This window comes from Falco cherrug, chromosome 3 (assembly GCF_023634085.1).
Source record: "Falco cherrug isolate bFalChe1 chromosome 3, bFalChe1.pri, whole genome shotgun sequence".
NCBI lineage: Eukaryota > Metazoa > Chordata > Aves > Falconiformes > Falconidae > Falco > Falco cherrug.
The window spans coordinates 31,951,167-31,967,517 of NC_073699.1; the positions used below are offsets into that span (position 1 = coordinate 31,951,167).

General features: G+C 40.0%; 1 protein-coding gene across 1 annotated transcript in view; it reads left to right on the plus strand.

Annotated features, from left to right (window-relative positions):
- Positions 1-16,072, plus strand: part of RAD54B (RAD54 homolog B) — a 70,194-nt gene extending 54,122 nt beyond the window's left edge. The window contains exons 8-15 of the mRNA XM_014285125.3: positions 4,049-4,256; positions 4,800-4,939; positions 5,531-5,821; positions 7,166-7,341; positions 9,532-9,793; positions 12,113-12,179; positions 12,502-12,702; positions 15,785-16,072. Of these exons, the coding sequence (XP_014140600.2) occupies positions 4,049-4,256; positions 4,800-4,939; positions 5,531-5,821; positions 7,166-7,341; positions 9,532-9,793; positions 12,113-12,179; positions 12,502-12,702; positions 15,785-16,002 (1,563 nt within the window). The 3' untranslated portion in view covers positions 16,003-16,072. The remainder of the gene's footprint in view (positions 1-4,048; positions 4,257-4,799; positions 4,940-5,530; positions 5,822-7,165; positions 7,342-9,531; positions 9,794-12,112; positions 12,180-12,501; positions 12,703-15,784) is intronic.
- Positions 16,073-16,351: the final 279 nt, after the last annotated feature.

Sequence of the window (16,351 nt, forward strand, 5' to 3'; positions counted from 1 at the left end):
ACAGGGACACTTAGGTCCAGCCCAAACACCTGGGGAAATCAGTGAATGCCCTTGTTACCTGCTCCTTACTATTCCCTCTTTCCTTCTGAACGTGTGCTGGGTCTCTTCACGACCAGCATGTGAGGACTGATCTACCTCAAGGTACTTGGTGAGATTAATGTGCCAGATTCAGCCCATAGATTCATCTGCATCAACAGCTAGGAGGCTCTAAAGGTGATAATTAAGTGGTGCTGCTTTTACAGTGTATTACACCATCTGGCTCCAGACTTAGTTGTCTGTGTTTGGTAACTGATCTTGTTTGGAAATAAAAATACCTTCTGAGGGTCTAGCTTGATTTGCTTTCACGATTAAAGAGGTCCTGCAGCTTGTCAGCTGCACCCATAGCCTGCTTAGTTAGTGAACAGTGTTAGGAATTAGAAGGAGCATGGAGGGAATTAGCGTCTAGAGCCAAGTGGAAAGGTGAGAGATGTGCCCACAGTAGATTTTTCCACTTTTACATGTAATTGCAAGACAGTTAAGCAATCCCAGTATGTTCACAACTCTGCACAGAAATGTAACTATTACCAGGATTTTTTTCTGGGAAAAGCTCCCTGTTTTAAATAGACTTTTAAATAGAAAGTCATTACAGTGACTTTCTATTTAGTGTGTCTGTTTCCTTCAACAGACATCAAAAGTCTAGATGTCTATTGAAGGGAAAGGGTTTGAAGGGTATATAAGAGTAGAGGGGCTCACAGACATCTTCTGACCAGTAATACAGGGTTTAGAAATTAATTGCATTTATTTACCAGTAGATGGGCATGTTTTCTGTGGCTGGTAATGGACTCTATTTTCCAAGTCTCAGGCTGCCCTTACCTGTTGGCCAACCCATCAGTCTTAAGGGCTTTTAACAAAGTTAGTCATAGAATCATCATAGAATACCAGGCTGAAAGGTACCTCAAGGATCATCTCTTCCAACCTTTCCTGGCAAAAGCACGGTCTACACAAGATGGCCCAGCACCCTGCCCAGCTGAATGTGAAAAGTGTCCGATGTTGGGGAATCCACCACTGCCCCGGGGAGATTATTCCAATGGCTGATTGTTCTCATGGTGAAAAATGGTCCTCTTGTAGCTAATTAGAATCTCGCCAGGAGTAACTTTGACCCATTACCCCTTGTCTTTTCCATGTGAGCTTTGTAAAAACGGGGTCTCCATCTTCTTTGTAGCCACCCTTTGAATACTGGAACACGGCGATAAGGTCTCCCCTAAGCTTTCCTTCCTCAAGGCTGAGCAAACCCAGTTCTCTCAGCCTTTCCTCACATGGCAGGCTTCCCAGTCCTGTGGTCATCTTCACGGCCCTTCTCTGGACCCTCTCCAGCCCATCCATGTCTTTTTAGCACAGCGGGGACCAAAAGTGAGCACAGTATTCCCGGTGTGACCTGACAAGTGCTGGGTAGGGTGGTAAAATGGCTTCTCTCTGTGTGCTGGTGATGCCCTTGTTGATGCAACGCAGCACCCCGCTGCTTGCTCTGCCGCAGCAGCACACTGCTCATCACGCTGAGCTCTTGTCCACCAGGGCCCGGGTCCCTGCCCACAGAGCTGCTCCCCAGCCGGGTAGATCCCAGCTGTGCTGCGCTCCTGGATTGTGTCTTCCCTGGTGCAAGACTTACATTTGTCTTTGCTGAACTTCTTAAGGCTCTTGTTAGCCCACTCTCCCAGCCAGTTCCTGCAGGGTGGCTCTCCCTTCCAAAGTGGCCACCTCCCCACTCAGTTTGGAATCACCAGCAAACTCCACCAGGGTACGCCTGACCTCATCATCTGGATCACTTACAAAGATATCAAACAGCGTTGGGCCCAGTATCGACCCGGGGGGACCCCACTCGTGACAGGTTGCCAGTGTGAAGAGGAGCCATTGACCACCAGCCTCTGGGCGCGGGCAGCCAGTTCCCCACCCACCGCTGGGCCACTTCTCCGGGCCGCAGCATCAGCTTCTCCTGGGGGAAGGCTGTGGGGAACTCGAAAGCCTTGGAGAAATCCAGGTAGACAGTGCCCACCACTCGCCCCACATCAGCCGAGCGGGCTGCGTTGTCGTGGAAGGCGATCTGGTCTCTCAAGCACGATTTGCCCCTGGTGAATCCGCGCTGGCTTTTCCCAGCCACGTGCTTCACTTGCCTTGCGGCAGCTCCTGGGGGGATCATTCCACAACTTTCCCAGGGACCGACGTAAGGCTGATGGGCCTGGAACTTCCTGGATCCTCCTTTAAGACCTTCTTGAAGATGGGGGTGACGGGAGGTTCTTCCAGTCTTCTGGCCTCACGACACCAGCCAGCTCTCAGCACCCTTGGGTGGATTTGCAGGACCAAGCTCCTGTAACCGTGCACACACCGGCTCTTCCTTCGCTGACGCTGGTCCGTGGTTGCACCAACTTGGGCTCCTGTTCCCAGGGCTGGGGCCCAGCAGCGCTGGCAAAGACAGGGGTGAGGAACGCGCTGGGAACCTCTGCCTTTGCAGTGCTGCTGGTGACTAACGCACCGCCACGCTGAGCCGCGGGCCAGCGTTTCCCTTCTGTTTCTGCTTGTTGTTTATGTGCCTGAAGAACCCTTCCTTGTAGTCTTTGACATGTCTGGCCAATTTCCATTTGAGCTGAGCTTTTGCTTTTCTAGCTGCATCTCTGCACACCCTGGCAATGCCCTTGTGGCTCTCAATGGGTATTTGTCTGCCTTTCCATCTCTGGTATGTGTCTCTTTTGTTTTTGAGCAGGCTCAGAAACTCTTAGTTAAGCCAAGGGGATCTCTTGCTCCACCTACTTCCCTTACTTTTAAAGGGAATGAACTGTTGTCCTGGTTTTGTCTGGGATACAGTGAATTTTCTTCTTAGTAGCTGTGTTTTGGATTTTGTATGAGAATAACGTTGATAACACACTGATGTTTTAGTTGTTGCTAAGTAGTGCTTACTCTCAATCAAGCACTTTTCAAGTTTCCCGTGCTTTGCCGGTGGGGAGGTGCATGAGAAGCTGGGAGGGAGCAGAGCCAGGGCAGCTGACCCGAACTAGCCGCAGGGATATTCCATACCACAGATCATCAAGCTCAGTATATAAACTGGGGGGAGTTGGCTGGGAGGGACTGATCGCTGCCTGGGGACTGGCTGGGCATCAGTCAGTGGGTGGTGAGCAATTGTATTGTGCATAGCTTGGGTTTTTTCACTTCGACTTTCGTTCCTGTCTCTCCCTGTCCATTGCAATTATGGTTGTTACTGTTGTTGTTATTATTATTATTACTTTATTTCAATTATTAAACTATTCTTATCTCAACCCACAGATTTTACCTTTTTCTGAGTCTCTTTCCCATCCTACCGGGGGGATTGAGTGAGCAAATGTCTGTGTGGTACTTAGTTGCTGGTTGGGGTTAAACCATGACAACTATTTTTGTGCTTCCAGGAAAGCATTCTTGAAAAACTCCCAGTACTCTTTATCTCCTTTATTCTCCATGGAAGCTTCCCACAGAATCCCTCCCAATGGAGCTCTGAGCGAGCTGAAGCTTACTATTCTAAAATCTAAAACCTAAAACCTATTCAGTAGGTTCCACAATATTCGTATAATATTGTATTCAAATCAAAACAAGAGGAATTTTGGTAGAATGTGGTAACTTCCTACTGGACCACATTACTGCCCCTTGCAGCTTGAGATCCCAAAATGAATATAAGAGCAGCTGCTTATGTCTCTTCATTATCTTGGCTTTTATTATTCATTTGAAGCTTGCCTGAATTCCAGGACTCGGAAGCTGTTACAGGGAACCTGTGCTTTTCCACCTTCACAGTAATGTGTCTCAGAGGATTTGAAGGGCTGAAAGAATAATACATTTTCTTTTAATGAGGTGGTAAAACTCTGAATTGCTATATCAGATCCCATATTTTCTTTGCAAATTAGGAAAAATTGATAATCCAAACTCATGAAGGAGATAATAAATGTCTTGTGTCATGCTAGAAAAAATTTCTATAGACACTGGATGTTTAAGGAATGTCATGAGTGATCTCCAAAGAAATAATTGTAATACATATTTTCCTTTATGCCTGCAGGACCACAAAGTAGAAGAATTCATCAGTTCTCCACTTTATTCAGTTATGATAATCAGTTATGAGATGCTACTGCGATCTTTGGATCAAATTCAGGCTATAGAATTTAACCTCCTAATCTGTGATGAAGGACATCGTCTGAAAAATAGCTCTATTAAGACAACTGCAGCCCTCACTAGTTTGTCTTGTGAGAGGAGAATTATCCTCACTGGTTAGTATCTGTAGTTAGTTTTAATATTTTGCTATGTTAATAGTGCTAGGTTGGGGTAAAGGAAAAAGATATTCTAAGTATGGCAGGAGCACAGAATACATTTTGGCAATGAGTATTAAATGCGTTGATGAAATATTAGATCTTGGGTCTTGTAAAAACAAGATTATTTCCAAATCTTTTAGATAAATTCAAGATTTGTCTATCTTCAGGGACAGGCAAAGAGCCTGGCAACTTCTGTAAGGGAATCAGGACTCTACCCAAACTCATTGTTTACCTTTGCAGTTATGTAATAAAATCCATTTAGAACAATGGCTTTTTAAATTCCCTTGTCAAAACAATTAGATATGCAATCTGTTTAATTAGGAGGACAGTAGTATCATGATAAAGTTTTAGATTAATTCAGAACTCTGAGTAATTCTCATTGAACAAAACGTCTGTTTTCAAGATGCAGTCTCAACATTAAACCCTGCATTCAACAATTGTTCTTCTATCAGTTTCAAGAAAAAGTTACCAAATGCAATTTTTCTTTTTTTTTCTTTCTAGGTACTCCAATCCAAAATGACTTGCAAGAATTTTTTGCATTAATAGAGTTTGTGAATCCAGGAATACTTGGTTCTTTATCCACATATAGAAAGATATATGAGGAACCGATTGTCAGATCTAGAGAACCTTCAGCAACAAAGGTGTACTATTAAATAAATTGCAGTTACAGAAGAAAATTCATAGACAGTGAAATTTGCTTTCTATGGAATAAAATGAAGCTCAGGATTACTAATAGTAGCAAAAGCTTTTCATCTTCCTATTTGAAATAAATTCACTTGTTCTCCAAAGGGAGCAGGAGGAATACATACCTGTTGACATCGTGTCATTTTAGCTGCTTATTAATCAGCAGGCAGAAATTGTTCTTCCAACACCTTGCATTCCCAAAAGTCCCATGTGCATTACCGTGTGACTATACTTTATTCATTCTTAGTTTCTCCACAGTACTACAAAATCTGTATGATTTTATTGTATCTCAGGAAATTCTAGAATATAATTGAATCCTTGCATGTCTTCTGGGACATGACTTTCCTTTGTTTAAGACTTTAGAAACCAGACCTAGAGCTAAGCTAATGCAGTATTAGTAACTGGAGAAGAATTGATCGTTACAGTCCCATGTCAGAAAGTGGTATCATACTTTCAAAACATTATTAAAATATCTGATTAAAATCATACAGAAAATTATTGTGATGAAATGCAAGATTTTCAATGATTTTGTGGTTTTTTTCTTTTAGGAGGAAAAGGATTTAGGAGAAAAAAGAGCAGCAGAACTCACACGCCTCACTGGACTTTTTATTCTAAGAAGAACACAGGAGGTTATAAACAAATTTCTGCCCCCCAAAAAGGAGAGCATAATCTTCTGCCGACCAACAGAACTGCAACTTGAATTGTATCGAAAACTGCTTAGTTCTCAAGTTATTAGGTCCTGTCTACAAGGCAGTCTAGAAAGCAGTCCTCACCTAATATGTATAGGAGCTTTGAAAAAACTTTGCAATCATCCATGTCTTCTCTTTAAAGCTATAAAGGTATCTGTTTGTGTGGGGCTGGGTGCCTGCAATTAGTTATTTCAAGCAGGCAAAGGTTACTAGAGCTGTTATAGTCAATGTGCGTGTTACTTAAGGTCACTTCCATACTCTTTTCTAACATATAACTTGCTTTAGGAGATCTGCTTTCAAAAACAAATGTTAGGAAATCTGAATATATTCAGGGAAGGTATCTCACCAGTTTCCTATTGCCTTATGGTGTTTTCTTGTTCTTCATGTGTTTTTCCTGTTAATCTTTTTTCTGAATATTGTAAAAATACATATAAATGTGAATTTTACAAAGAACACTGTTAGCTAGAGATTACTGTGTGTGCTCTGTCTGCTGGTTCCTCTGAAATCTCCCTGTCCCCATGATGATTTCACTCTCTCAAGCTCAGTGACACTGGGAGCTGCAGGCTCAGAGTGTCAGTGGTACTAGATGTCTGCACTTCCACTTCTCCTGGGATCCTGTCACACTGTACATCTCATTCCTATAGGTAAATAAGATGATAGTTAGAACTTGGTAATACTAACTTCTATGGCCACTAGTCAAAGTCCAAGTAAGGTGGGTGGAAATGTAAAACTTTTTTAGAAGTCTTACTGCGTGACTTTGTAGTAGTGTCCACAGCACAGACCTCTGTGTAACTTTCAACACTGCCAAGTAAAGTTCATTGCCTTTACTTCATAGTATAAGCATTAGAAATTTGTCATATGTGACATCCCATAGGGATGGCAAAGACTGTATGTGCAAGTCATTTACTGCCACTGTGGTTTTGGCTTTTGAGTATTTTGGCTTTTTCTTCTCTGCGAAACATTTATTTTCAAATTACAGCAAAACATTAGCTGTATTTCTTCTATTTTGTTGTTTTTACTTGCTAGCTTTTCTTCATTTCTGGTTGCATAACTGAATCTTTTAGCATCTTGCTAAAAAGAGTCAGTGACTGTGAAGGTCCGTAATCAGGTATTATGGGATTTAGAAAGAATAAACAGAATATCGAATTCCGTCCCCTGTCCCAAGTTTTAGATAAGGCTTTGCTGTGGGTGTACATCTGTGTGGTTGTTTAAGTAGATAAGTAGAATGTATTTTTCCATTTTAAGTATTTCAGCTTTCTACTGAGCTGCAAACAACATCATAGATTGAGGGTATAAAACAAAATAAACACTATCAGTATTTTAAAACTGTGTTTTCAGTCCAGTATTGGGACGTTGTCATGCTCACATGATACACTACTTTGTGGCAGCTTTTGATACCTCCTTTTGTCTTTGTAATAAAAGTATAGCAAAGTTTAAAAGAACCCAAAACATGTTAGAGGGTTTAGGGAACTTAATTTTTTTTATTTTCAATAGGAAAAAAGCTCTGATCCTTTGTCTGATGAACATGATGAGTCCAGCCTCTACGAAGGTCTAATAGATGCTTTTCCACAAAATTATACTTTGGACACTTTCTCAGAAACTGACTCAGGAAAATTGCAGGTGCTGGTGAAGTTGTTAGCAGCAATACATGAGCTCAGCTCTTCTGAAAGGCAAGTGTGAAAGAAAGGTAAAAGGGTGATAATGGGAGTGACCTTCTGGATATTATTTTGCTTTTCAAATGCATGGGGATGTAATATTCAAAATAAAGGCATTGCAACTTTTTGCAGAGGTGCAAAGCATATTTATGCATTGTACTCCTGGCTCCTCCTTTTTAATTACTAAACTAGCATTTACAGGTGACATCATTTTCAAAGATGCTCTTCATATTTTTTCCAGATAAAGATACTTACATTTTTCATACCAAGTTCCAGGAAGTAAGATAGTTTGCTACAGCCCCTGTACTATGACATATTATCTTTACTTGCAGAGGCTTTCCAATGCTTTATATCTCCTTGAGGAGATGTATTAATGTATTAAATATTTTAAATTGCACTAAAATATTTTTAATTACTAGATTATAAATTATTTCCTCTTTAATCACGTTTAACTGCTCAGTCCTTGCTGCATTTTCTGTTCAGGGTATGCAATCTCAACAGACAAACTTGCACAGCAGCTGTTGATTTCCCTGTGGTAAATGCCACTGACATGTAGGAAAACCTCTGTTTATCATGGGGTAATAGGATGCACATGGTTAGTTACTGTTCAAATGCTGATTCATGGAAATCGCACATGACCTTTTGTCCCATGATAACATTTTTATGGGCTCATGCCTTAAAGCCCAGCTATTCCAAAACTATTTAGCTTTTAACTTCTATTTAAAAAAATTGATGCTTAAATAGGACATGCTGTAATTCAGTAGCAGGAAGTAACATCAGATCTCTTGACACTGATGTTAAAGGAATTTGAAGATGTTCTCTTTTTACAAATCAGAAAGTTGAGCCTATTGGTGGAGTTTGTATGCTTAACATCCGTTGAAACCAATGACAGCTAAATATCAAAATGTACCGACCTTATTTCCTGTAGATCAAAAGAAACAGGACTATCAGGAAAAAACCACCTCTCCCTGTATCAGTGCTATAGGAGCTGCTGAGTTACAGCTGGTGTCGGGGCATTATTTTACACTTTTCAAAGTTTGGTTGCTTTAATTCAGTGCTGTTTATGTTTCTTTTTCTTTTGTTTCTCTGCTGTCATTAGTACTAAACAGTTTTTGCAATACACAGACTCAAATCCAGTCCTCTTCTGAAGTTCATATTCTGTTTTTCAGTGAAAATGAAGGTGTGAATTTGGTGTTGATTGACCAAAAAATATCACCAAGTCTTGGATGCAGTTCAGTTGTGAAGTGCAACAATAAAAATACTTTAAAACATTTTAAAATACTGATTTATCAGATTTTCCCTGGAATTATTTGTCTAGTTCTTCTGTATTTGTTTTTAATCAAAATTATTTTTGAAAATGGATCACCTGTGATGAAATTGGTTACATCTAGTTTAGATTATAAAAGACCTCCAAATAAGATCTGTCAGAAAATGCTAAATTGCTCTTATAATTTTATTTATGGCTTAATTAAAATGATCTTTCTTTGTCCACTCAGTAGAATCCTCCTCAATATCTGGGAGGACAGAAATTCTAGATTTGCAGATCTCTAAACTGATTTAGTCAAAATTTCAGAGAAAAAACAGTAAGTATTGGTCATTAGTGTAAGGGATCAGACTGATTTTGCTTTAAAAACAAAACCAAACCAAACCAAAAATCCAGACTATATTGTTTGTGATATCTTTCACTATCCTTCATCACAGTTCTTTTCAGTCATGAAAAGCAGGAAAGAGTCACTGTTTTCATGATCTTGTTTATTAGAATTTTCTGAGATTGTATACAGAAGTTCACAATAGCTTTTTCAGTAAGTAGTCATATATAATTTATTAGCACTACCCTCTGCAAATGCTGTCTTAACAACAGCCATTTTGTATAAACAGTTTTTTTTAAAAAAAAAATCTGTCTTTGTGGATGGTTCTGGATCTCTGCAACGTGTGCATTAAGCCAAATTCTGTTGCAAAGGAAAATATTCATTATTTACCATTTGAATGCTTGACAGTAGGTGTAATGTATCCAGATCTCGTATGTGCTTCAAATAATAGAAGATGTTTTATTTCTTAGGAAGTATGAGTAACCTCAGGTTCATGTGTAATTTTTGCTTGACTTGTAATTTTACCTTCTTAGATGTCTTCAGTAATTTGTTATTTATGACTTTAACTTTACCAGGGTCTAAGATGATAAGATAACTTTGTTTTACCATTTGACAGAGTCGTACTTGTATCCAATTACACTCAGACATTAAACGTATTGCAAGAGATGTGCAAACGTTATGGATACTCTTATACCAGGCTTGATGGACATACTCCTGTCTCCCAGAGACAACAGATTGTTGACACCTTTAATAGTAAATTCAGTCCAGCTTTTGTCTTTTTGCTGAGTTCAAAGGCTGGTGGAGTAGGACTGAATCTGGTTGGAGCATCTCACTTGATCTTGTATGATATCGACTGGAATCCAGCTACAGATATTCAGGTCTGATAACAACTCTGTACATGTGGGTTGGGATGGGCATAATGATTTCTTGACTGGTTTTGAAATGCCTGGCTTTAAGTTGAATCATAGAATCATTTAGGTTGAAAAAGACCTTTAAGATCATCAAGTCCAACTGTGAACCTGGGACTGCCAAGTCCACCACTAAACCTTGTCCCTAAGCACCGCATCTACACATCTTTTAAACACTTCCAGGGGTGGTGATTCCATGACATCCCTGGGCAGCCTGTTCCAGTGTTTGACCACCCTTCCAGTGAAGAAATTTTTCCTAATATCCGATCTGAACCTCCCCTGGTGTAACTTGAGGGCATTTCCTCTTGTCCTGTTGCTTGTTATCTGGGAGAAGAGACCGACCCCCCCCTGCCTACAGCCTCCTCTCAGGCAGCTGTAGAGAGCAACAAGGTCCCCCCGAGCCTCCTTTTCTCCAGAATAAACAACCCCAGCTCCCTCAGCCGCTCTTCACAAGACCTGTGCTCCAGACCCTTCACCAGCTCCGCTGCCCTTCTCTGGACACACTCCAGCACCTCAATGTCCCTCTTGCAGCGAGGGGCCCAAACCTGAACCCCGGATTCGAGGTGCGGCCTCACCAGTGCTGAGTACAGGGGGACGATCACCGCCCTGGTCCTGCTGGCCACACAGTTTCTGATACAGGCCAGGATGCTGTGGGCCCCCTTGCCCCCCCGGGCACACTGCTGGCTCATGCCCAGCCGGCCGTCAGCCGGCTCCCCCAGGCCCTTTTCCCGCAGGCAGCTTCCCAGCCGCTCTGCCCCAGCCTGCAGCGCTGCCTGGGGCTGCTGTGACCCAAGGGCAGGGCCCGGCACTGAGCCTGGTTGAACCTCCTACAACTGGGCTCGGCCCATCGGTCCAGCCTGCCCAGATCCCTCTGCAGAGCCTCCTGCCCAACAGCAGAGCAAAACTCCCTCTAAGCTTGGTGTCACCTGCCAGCTCACTGAGGGTGCCCTCGATCCCCTCGTCCAGATTGTCAGTAAAGATATTAAACAGGACTGCACCCAGTACTGAGCCTTGGGGGACCGCACTTGTGACCAGCCACCGACTGGATGTAATTCCATTCACCAGCACTCTTTGGGCTCATCTTGTTGCTACCCAGTTATCACATTGCATCTGGACAAGTACAATACTGAAGGAAAAGTCTTTTTGAGAAGAAAAGAAGAAATATTTCTCTCTCATACTATATATTGGGATCATTAGAAGCCCTCTTGCAGTAAAGAATGAAAAGATTAAATTTTGATTTCTTTGGAGGAGTGAGTCATCTGTCCCCTTTGTCTCCTGACCTCTTTTTAACTGGAAATTGCTGTGTGTCTAAAAGGAGAAGAAAAACATGATTAAACTTCATAGCAAATGTTGCTGTCAATTTGCAATACCTGAGAAAAAGGGAGAGGTTCTGATCAGAATTAAGAGAATGAGTAAATCACATGGCAGTGATGCCAAAAGAAAGAAAACAAAGCCAGTGCTGTGCTATTCTTGTAATGGCACTGTTGGACTCAAGGGATTATTTAGCTGGCATAAGAATGCTCAGTTAAAATTGTCCTTAATAATAACAATTAAAAGAATCTTTTTATAAATGCAGTAAAAAACTTTTTATGGTAGAGTAATGCTGTGTGCTTCATACCTGAAATAAGTTCTGATACTTGGCCCTGCTCCTCTTCCAAGTGTGAATTAGTACCTCATGTATCACTTGTCTTGTTACTGGAAACACAGTCTGCTAAATCAGTCAGAATTGCTACAGGTTGCCAAAGACCGCAAACCATGTTGTGGGTACTTGTACCCAGTATGTAGGTGTAACCCTTATGTGTTTGAAAAAAAAATCATGTAACAGTACTCGGTTGCATTTTGTTTAAGAATTAAAGGGGGTGTAAACACTAATTTTACAATTTTAAAAGAGATGGAGAAGTCATTTTTAAGATGTATTGTGGCAAAAAAAATTTTGGAGCTGAGTGAGAATGATGAGTATTTCTGAAATATTAAACAGTTGCTATGCTTGGGAAACAGATATGAAGAGAGGATTTCTGGCAGGAAAGAGCTGAAACCCCTGCTTTCCTACTATAGTACACAGAAAGAAAGGGTAGTGTAAATGGCAGAAAGTAAATTATATTTTCAAAATTATTTACAGCTAATACCAGAAGATTTCTGTAAAAATAAAGACAGTTATTGAGGAATGCTTTGAGTAACATCTTTTTGAATGAGCTAGCAGAACTGGCAGTTAGTGGAGGCTAAAAGCTGTAGTTGAAATACCATTGTATGGCAGGCTGTTAATACTCTTAATCTTTTTGCTTTCTTCAGGCAATGGCTAGAGTGTGGAGAGATGGTCAGAAACATGCTGTCTATATCTACAGACTGCTAACCACAGGTCAGAGATGGTGCTCAAACATACCCTATAGTAAGACAGCTATTGAAATGTTGTCCATAAAAGAGAGGGAGGGAGTGTTTGTGGAAATAATTAATTCTTTAAAAATATATATAATTTGTTCTGAATTCAGTCAAAATAATAACATCACAATGATTCATTTGCCTTTGCTTTACTTTTACTTGCATAACTGAAAATAGTGTTTATATATAGCTTTAGCATTTCCTATGAATACTGTTATCAGGAAAAGGATTTGACTTCTTGACAATTACTGGTCAAAAAGTATCCCAGTATATCTTTTTTCTTTTTTTTTCTTCCAATACAGGCTCAATAGAAGAAAAGATTTATCAAAGACAGATCAGCAAACAAGACCTTTCTGGGGCAGTTGTAGACCTTTCCAAGACATCTGAAAACATCCGGTTTTCCACTGAGGAGCTTAAAAATCTCTTTACTCTTCATGAAGATTCCAGCTGTGTTACCCATGACTTGCTTGAGTGCGACTGTATGGGAAAGAAAGACCATCAAAGTGAGTTTCATTATCTCTGGCCATTGCTGAGGAAGTACATCCATTCTGAATACATAGTCTGTCACTGGAGAAAACTCTGATGCTCAGTAAAATAGGATTGAAGTAATGATGTTCATTATGGGATCTTGCAGATATTGGCTGATTTTTCTAATCCATAGGAGCCCTTCACAAGATGAGGAGGAGAAAAGATTCATTCTTTGCAAAAACAATAAATCTGTGTATCATGTGTCTTAATTCCTTGAATTAGCTATGGCCAGCTCAACTAGTGATGTGTTACAACCAAATGACACTATATGGTATTTTGTTTCTAAATTTTCAAGCACAGTAATGAGTAGCTGGCAAGGGCTAGTTCAAAAGCTGTTTCTCTAAGGACAGCTATACCAGATGAAGATCTATGCCAGATCTTTGAATATAAGCCTTCATTTCACAGTTATTAACTAAAGCTGATGCAGGATGATTAAAATAGTTATTTGAGAAATGCTGAAAGATCCCCTAGCAGCTGTGATGCCAAGTTGCAAATATTCACATCAATCCTTTCTGTAGGGACCTGTCTCTTGTTCTTTTGGCATATCAAAATTAATTTAATACCTTGCTGCATACAGGTATATAGGTTTGAGTTAGGAGCAGGATTAAAAAAACAATATTATCATAGGTTATGTCTACATCTTATCCATGCTAATTTTTTTAGCTCATCTAGTTTCTTAAAGGAAAGAGTGTCTATTGCCCTGGTATGTTTCTTTCCTTCAGGCATGAAATATGGATGTACACTATTTACAGCTGTAATAGTGAGGTACCAATAGTGATACCTTCTAGATGCACACAGATACCACAATAAAAAGAACCAAACAAATGGGTACAAGAGTGTGTATTCTTAACAGACATGGGCAAGAAATTAAGTAATACAGATTCAATGAGGCTGTTTTGCTTGATGGTTTGCGTGTCTCCAGGTAATAGGCTAGAGTTGTGTTCCTTTCTTATCTCATTCTACCCAAAATAGGGAGAACTTGGCTAGTGAAAGCACCGTGCTTCTGTAGCCGTAAGAATTTTACTTTTTTCCTTTATTCTTGCTCCACATACTGATTTCATTGTCTTTGTATCTTTCTTTAATGATTGAAAAATTAGACCTTCTGTTTTTGCATGAGTAAGTGATGTTCTAAAATATATTACCAGACTCTACCTAGGTGCTATTACAGGATCTGTGTGGAAAAGGCACGTTTAGTGTTAAATGTTAACCAGATTTTCTCACTGATGTGCAGCAAAGCAGTTAGAGCTCCTCGACTGCAGAAATGCAGAGAAATTTTGTTCCTGTGAAGAACACTGGTGGATATAATTTTACTTAGCATTTTGCAGTTGTCTTAACACTCTTAACTGCTTATCTTATGCTTTGAATACATATTGGTTCCATCAATTTGACTACAGCATTGGTCTCTTGGATCCTGTAACCAGGACTTCCTCAAGGGTAATTATATCCCGGTCCCAGTGAACAACCTTTTGCTGTAAATCAAGGAAAAATCTGAAGGTCATTCTTAGACTTGAGTGGTGGAAAAGGCAGAGTGAGGGGAAGGTTTGATTTCCTAAAGAGGAGAAGGCAAACTGGCTCATCTGTTCCCTAGTCATATTGTTGTGAGTCATGGTCTTCAGTCTGATCACCCCAGAATGCAGCTACCACTAGTTGGTCTCTTTGCCTTTCCTAAGAACAGAAAGCTGTCAAATTACTTCATCAAGGAAGCAGATTCCAGGTTACTGGGGATAGATACTGGAGCACAGAAAAAGCCAAGAACTTTCACTGATTTGTCTCCTCCATTTCTAGAAAGTAGGATTCAAAAGATAAACCAAAGAGGAACCAAAGAATATAATACAGACTTCACAATATAAGAACTTGTCATGATGATCTCTATTAGACATACCAATGAGACTGGATATTCTTGACCAAGCTCCTGTTGTCCATTCACACTAGGACCATCTTTAGGAAACCACAGGAGTCTTGAAGAAATTAGCTGTGCATGGGTCATGCAGATGGGTTTCTTGTTATTCTGCTGGCTTTCAGATCAGCTACAAACCTGTAAGCCTATTGTTTTACCTGATTGTGGTTTAATTTATGGAGTTAGGAATGCAGAATCTGTAAGGACTTGATAAGAGTATCTATTCTAAATTTTCTTCTGGCCAGTAAAAGAATATGTTTCAAGTCTAGTGCAAATGTGCATCATATGTCAGTCAAAAGGAAGGAAACTCTTGCATGTGTGAGTCTTTATGGGCTCTCCAAAACTTTAAAAAACTCAAGCATGCTCTGAGTCATCATGTTGCTCATATCACTGGTCTTTCATAAGGAGCACATAACACTGTTATGGAAATATTTGACAGCAGCTTTTAAACCAGTAACAGCAGTGATGCATTTTTTTAAATATCCAAAATTTCTTCATTTATCACATGCATCAGATGAGTCATGAATTCAGCAATATGTCACATACCCTGCAATGACATGGTACTGTACTGGGGTTTAGGATCCTTTGTTGAATGAATTCCTGTCTTTGTGCTTCACAGCAATAGTATTTTCCTTACTGTGATATACAGTATACAATATTTTGTATATTGAACAACTTGGCATAATCTGGACGCACGGAGTGCACAGCTCTAGTGTGCTGAGTCAATGAAATAGCTATTCAAACTACTCTTAGCTGGTTGGAATGACTTCTCTGGGAGGAAACAGAAGCTAGCGTGAATCTTGCTGCAATGTACTTCTAAATTCAGATTTACTTAAAGAATGGGAGCAGCCCAAATGTCACAGAATTAGGAAGACCAAAGAAAGGGAATTACCAGATAAAAAATTTCCTTTACCATCCATGTGTAAAAGGATTTGTCTTTATGCTAGCATATGGTGATTTTGATAAACTCAGTCAATGAGCAAGAAACAACATTTCCCCTCTTACTATGGATACATATGTTTGGGTTTCATTGATGTAGAAGGATTGTACATGCTGTTTTATTTTTCTCTCATTTGTTATCACCAACTGGCTTATTGATTCAGACTGGAATTTTCTGCATTAGTTTTCTCTGATTAGTCTACTTCATCATGTTTTTTTAGATCCTTCCTCAGAAAAGTTTTCTGTATCTAGAAGTTGCCAGCTTGGACAAAACCATGAGAAGTCTAATTCAAAGAAACTGCTCTCCATGTCACAGCTGATGCAATGGAAACATTTCTCTGGGCAACATCAGACTCTGGCTGATCCTTTCCTTGAAAGGATAAAAGAGAATGTTTCTTTCATTTTCCAGAATGTAACCAATCCAACTTCCCCCACCTAATAAAACTTGTCTTTCCCTACCACTTGCATCCTCCTCCTCACAGGTACAATAAACAACTGATATGCAGTTACCTTTTGTTCTTTTTGTCAAGTCCAGTTTTATGTATTTCTGATGAGGTTTCTGGGTAAATGCGATTCCTGGTGTTTATATAAAGTTACAATTATTACTAAGTTAATCATACTTACTATAATTATAATACAGATTTTTAAAACTAACTTTGCTTTCCGATCTTCTTTTCCTTTGATATCATAATTAGTAAGATTGGTTTTATGCTCATTCCAGTGTATGTCTACTTTGTTTTGTAGTTTTCATGTGATCATAATGATTTATTGCATGTAAAGCTGGCAGC